The sequence below is a fragment of the Guillardia theta genome, assembly GCF_000315625.1.
Source record: "Guillardia theta CCMP2712 unplaced genomic scaffold GUITHscaffold_76, whole genome shotgun sequence".
In the NCBI taxonomy this organism is placed as follows: domain Eukaryota; class Cryptophyceae; order Pyrenomonadales; family Geminigeraceae; genus Guillardia; species Guillardia theta.
In genome coordinates, this window is record NW_005434598.1 from 1 (window position 1) to 5,291 (window position 5,291).

General features: G+C 58.1%; 2 protein-coding genes across 2 annotated transcripts; both read right to left on the reverse strand.

Moving 5' to 3' along the window:
- Positions 1 to 1,702: 1,702 nt before the first annotated feature.
- GUITHDRAFT_114498 (hypothetical protein) lies at positions 1,703 to 2,047 on the reverse strand (the record flags this gene model as incomplete). Its single annotated transcript, XM_005826219.1, has 1 exon — positions 1,703 to 2,047. One exon carries the CDS (start codon positions 2,045 to 2,047, stop codon positions 1,703 to 1,705), a length of 345 nt encoding a protein of 114 aa, XP_005826276.1.
- Positions 2,048 to 2,546: 499 nt separating this feature from the next.
- On the reverse strand, positions 2,547 to 3,107 carry GUITHDRAFT_143513 (hypothetical protein; the record flags this gene model as incomplete). Its single annotated transcript, XM_005826220.1, has 2 exons — positions 2,547 to 2,852; positions 3,051 to 3,107. The coding sequence occupies 2 exons, from the start codon at positions 3,105 to 3,107 to the stop codon at positions 2,547 to 2,549; spliced, it is 363 nt and encodes a 120-aa protein (XP_005826277.1).
- Between the last annotated feature and the right edge of the window lie 2,184 nt (positions 3,108 to 5,291).

The window sequence follows — 5,291 nt, forward strand, 5'->3', positions numbered from 1 at the left end:
GAGAGAGAGAGACACCCCACAGAGAGAGAGAGAGAGAGACAGAGAGAGAGAGAGAGAGAGAGAGAGAGAGAGAGAGAGAGAGCCAGAGAGAGCCAGAGAGCCAGAGAGACGGAGACAGGGACAGAGACAGAGACAGAGACAGAGACAGAGACAGAGACAGACTCCTCTCCTTCTCTCTCAACCTCCCACGCCCCTCAAGGCCTCTACTAAGGAAAGCAAGATGAGCTTTTCAGCCGCAAATCATCATCAAGTATCAATCGATGTCTACCTACATCGCTCCCACTGACTCCGACGGGCCGGCCGGGCAGTCAAAGGAGGATGAGATTTACTCTCATAGTTTATCAGGCTGGTACCTGTGAGAAACTGTGACCGCCGTTCTTCCAGGCGTTAGTCCGTCTCGGAGTCCCCGGGGGGCTGGGCTGGGGCGAACCGCTAGCCCGACTGAGCATGCCGTGACTGATATCTACAATATCAAGCTTTGCTTCCTACTGCCGCCGGTACGGTCAGCCCCGGGCCCGGCCGCCGCGCAGAGTGACTCAGTCGCGGGCAATGACTTGCTGACTCTACTTTTACCCCGGCGGCGGATCTGCCGGCCCGGGCTCCGAGAGTCCCCGGGGAGCGGCGGCCCTCCCGCCTCTGAGCCACTGTGAGTGTACCACAGCGCTCGGACTCGGGACCGCCGGGCCCCCGCAACTCGGAAGCTCGCGCGGCAATCAAGTTCGAGCAGCCCGCGACTCATGATTCGTGAGTCATACCCGGCGATTACAAACGGGGTGTTCGGAGGGCCACCCGTCAGACTCGGGCCCAGCCTATTCCATGCCATTGGGTCGCGCACCCGCCGGGGTGAGAGGCGGTACCTTCAGTCAGGCACTAACACAGTGATCGGACAAGGTATTGGCAGCCAGATGATTTCAACATGGGCCCGAAGCCTTCAACTGATCACCGTACGGTACTGAGGGGACTTTGAACTTCCGCTTTGCCTGGCAGGGTACTGCCAAGCCGGGTACCCGACGCCAAGCCCGCCGGCGGCCCGGCCGGCCCGCCGGCCGCCGATGTCACTGGCGAGTTAACTTGTAACTTCGAGTCTGGATGGTCTCTCGGGCTACTTTTCAGGGCCTGCCAGTACGGTGATTGTCCACGTGAAACCAGCGCGGACCGCAGGGCGGGGCCCCGCCGGGCAGTCCGCCGAGAATGACTCCATGACTCAATGACTGAGCCTCGTACGCCGGACGGTGACTCGGTAGGCCTGAGGCAAAGGCTCAATGACTCAATGACTCAATGACTCAATGACTCAATGAATTATGGTGACTCAGTAGGCCTGAGGCCTGAGGCCACGGCTAGACCGTGTGACTGAATGAGCGACAGACTCAGTACTGACTCAATGACTCAATGACGCAATGACGCAATGACTCGATGACTCAATGACGCAATGACTTCATGACTCATTGTCTCTATAACTCGATGACCCATTGACTCTATGACTCTGTGACTCTGTGACTCTGTGACTCAATGACTGAGCCTCGTACGGTGACTCGGTAGGCCTGAGGCCACGGCTAGACCGTGTGACTGAATGAGCGACAGCGTCAGCACCCCGCGCCGTTTCGGCAAGACCATCTCCGTCTGCACAAAGGTGCAGTCCTGCGAGGAGGAGCAGCTGCAGATCTCACTCATCGCCTCGGAGAACATTGCGGCCGCCCTGGGGCTATAGGGGGCCTTGGACCGGAAGGTTTGGAACGATCCTCCTCAGTAATGGATTTCTCCCGGACGGGGCAGGACCAGTGTGCGACCCCGTCACGGCGTTGCCCGAGGGGCTGTAGTCGCTGCGCGAGTCGATGTCGTAGGTCTTGAGCCAGCCCATGGTCTTCCACGACCTTGGCACTGCTTGAGCGTCTCGCCGTTGGAGTAAGGGAGGCAGTTCCATCAAGTTCCTGCTGACGGCATTGGGCGTGATCCACAGCTGGTTGTAGAGGGCCTTGCTGCTGCATGAGGTCAGGCCGATCAGGTTGCGGTCCGATGCGGTGAAGCCCATCACGCCCTCGTCCAGCATGCGGTACCGGCCTCACCTCCAGCAACACGCTCTGATTCGCAGACCTCAGCGGGCACTTGGACAGGGCGTCGGCATAGTCGGATGCGCAGAACACCTCCGTCTTGTTGCTGAGGATGACGGAGATGGCGCACCTCCTGCTGGTGCCCGTGGGGCGGTACGGGCACGGGGGTCGGCGGCGAGGACCCCAACGCGGACAGGTTCTACGGGTCGCTGTACAAGGACAACATGACAACGTGGTACCCGGCATGGGTGGACTGCTACAACGTCAACGGAATTGCCAAGAGCTTGTTACAGGTCAAGACGGGGGGTGGCAGGTGGTGTCTTGAGCTTGCCGTCCCGGAGGATCGATAGGTAGCGGTGTAGGAAATCCCTGTTGCTCCCGCTCAGCAGCGCCTCGTCGGTGCGCCTCACGCCCTGCAGTATGACATCCAGTTCGTTATCGAGGAAGATCCGATCGATGTTGGGGAAGGTGTAGAACAGCACCCCCAGGGTTGAAGGTTTAAGCATGAAGTTGATCGCCTAGGTCCGGGTCGGTGGGGTAGGTCCCGTCGTCGTAGGGCACCGGGTCCGTGTAGAGGATCTTGTTCAGCTTGCGCAGGTGGACGTAGGAGAGGTTGAGCAACTCGGGATGCCCCGGGTATCCCATGGCCTCCGCGACGATGGCCTTTGCAAGGTTGTCGTAGATGGCCATGCTGAGATCCGCGGCGCTGAGGCTGATCTGCGAGCTGCTCTCGGGAAAGAGGGCGTCGGCGCTGAGGAGGAAGTCCTGCATGGTCTTGGGCCTGTTATCCGCGTTCCTCCCGTTCTAGGCGTACAGGGTCGTGTGCGGGTAGAAGTAGCTGGCCACCCCCGGCTGGAGCTCATAGGCGTACCAGCCCTGGGGCTCGTTGGCGCTCTGGTGCAACCATGGGGTCCTTCCGGCAGGGTATCCTGTCGTTGAGCTCGCGGTCGGTGGGGTTGAGTTGCCGTTGTTCGAGATCCGGATGATCTTTCGGCTCTCCACCTTGTAGACATTGACGTAGAAGTCCTGCCTTGTGCATATCTGCAGCTGCGAGCACATGTGGATGGCCTGCGGGACGTGCTCAAAGTCGTCCTCCCCCGCCCACCCGAGAGGCAGAGAGAGAAGGGGAGAGAGGGGGAGAGAGGGAGAGGGAGAGAGGAGCGGAAGGGTAGGGAGATGGCGAGAGGGAGAGGGAGAGGGGATAGGGAGAGGGAAAGCAGCAAAGAAAAAGAGCCTTTCCTGCTCTTCCTCTCCCTGTTATGCTCGCCAACTGCCATGCAATACTCTCCCTCTCCTTCTCGCCTTCCTCTCCCTCTCCTCCCTCTCTCCCTCTCTTCCTCTCCCCCTCCCCCTCTTCCTCCAGAGAGTGAGAGCAGCAGAGGGAGAGAGTGGAAGAGGGAGAAGGGGAGGGAGACAGATTGAAGAAGAGAGGGAGGGAGGGAGGGAGGGAGGTTAAAAAGGGTAGAGCAGGTAGACGAGAGGAGAGGATTGAGGGAGGGAGGGAGGGAGGGGAGAGAGCCGATGAGTTGAGAGAGAAAGAGAGATAGTGCTGGATAGAAATAGAGGAGAATGAGAGAGAAGAGAGAGAGGGACGAAGAAGGAGAAGGAGAAGGAGAAGGAGAAGGAGGAGACGAGAGAGAGAGGCAGATACAGAGAGAGGGAGGGAGGCAGGGAAAAAGTGGGAGGGAGGGAGTAGAGGAGGGGTCTCCTTCTCCTTAACCTCCCACGCCCCTCAAGGCCTCTACTAAGGAGAGCAAGATGAGCTTTTCAGCCGCAAATCATCATCAAGTATCAATACATCGCTCCCACTGACTCCGACGGGCCGGCCGGGCAGTCAAAGGAGGATGAGATTTACTCTCATAGTTTATCAGGCTGGTACCTGTGAGCCAACCGCCGTTCTTCCAGGCGTTAGTCCGTCTCGGAGTCCCCGGGGGCCGGGCGAACCGCTAGCCCGACTGAGCATGATACCAAGCCTTGCCATACGGTCACCGTACGGAACTCGGAACTCAGTGACTGCCGAGTGCTATGTGACGCCGCACTGAAGCCGGGGGGCTCAGTGAAGCCCAGACGCCGTGCGGAGCCGCCGGGGTCCGAGAGTCCCCGGCGAACGGCGGCGTCGCTCGGACTCGGGACCGCCGGGGGGACTCGGAAGCTCGCGCGGCGATTCGTCCGGCCCGGCCCGCGACTCATGTTTCGTGAGTCATGCCCTGCGATGACAGACGGTTGTTCGGAAGGCCACCCGGCAGACTCGGGCCCGCCGCTATTCGGTCACTGGGTCGCGTACCCGCCGGTCCGGTGAGATGCCGTCGTATTGGTAGCTTGATGATTTCAACATGGACCCGAAGCCTTCAACATCACTGGCATACGGTAGGCTTTGCCTGGCAGCCGCTCCAGCGCCCGCCGGGCCCGCCGGCCGCCGAAGGCACTCATTACTAACTTCGAGTCTGGATGCGGTCACGGAAGGTATCACCACTGCTGAGCATCTTCGACTCTACAGGCTGCCAGTGATTGTCCTCGTGAAACCAGCGCGGCCGCGAGACGGACCGCAGGGCAGGGCCCGGGCCGCAGTCCGCCGACAATGACTCCGTGACTCCGTGACTCAATAATTGATCCTCGTACGGTGACTCGGAAGGCCTGAGGCCACGGCTAAAATGAGTCCATGAGTCAATGACTCTATGACTCAATGACTCAATGACTGAATGTCTCAATGGCTCAATGACGCAATGACTCTATGACTCTATGACTCTATGACTCTATGACTCTATGACTGATTAACTTTATGTGGTGTGACTCAATGACTCTATGACGCTCTATGACTGAATGACTCTATGACTGAATGACTCTATGACTCTATGACTCTATGACTCTATGACTCTATGACTCTATGACTCAGTGACTCTATAACTCTATGACTGATTAACCCAATGATCCATATCTCTATGACTCTATGACGCTCTATGACTGAATAACTCAATGACTGAATGACTGAATGACGCAATGACTCTATGACTGTATGACTGAATGACGCAATGACTCTATGACTGTATGATTGAATGACTGAATGACTCTATGACTCCATGGCTCCATGGCTCCATGACTCTATGAATCAAGTTATAGAGTCATTGAGTCATTGAGTCATTGAGTCCTTGAGTCATTGAGTCATCGAGTCAGTCAGTACTTAGTCTGTAAACGGTCGACCCGGGGGCTCATGCCTCAGCGTCACCCTCGAGGCTCATTCATAGA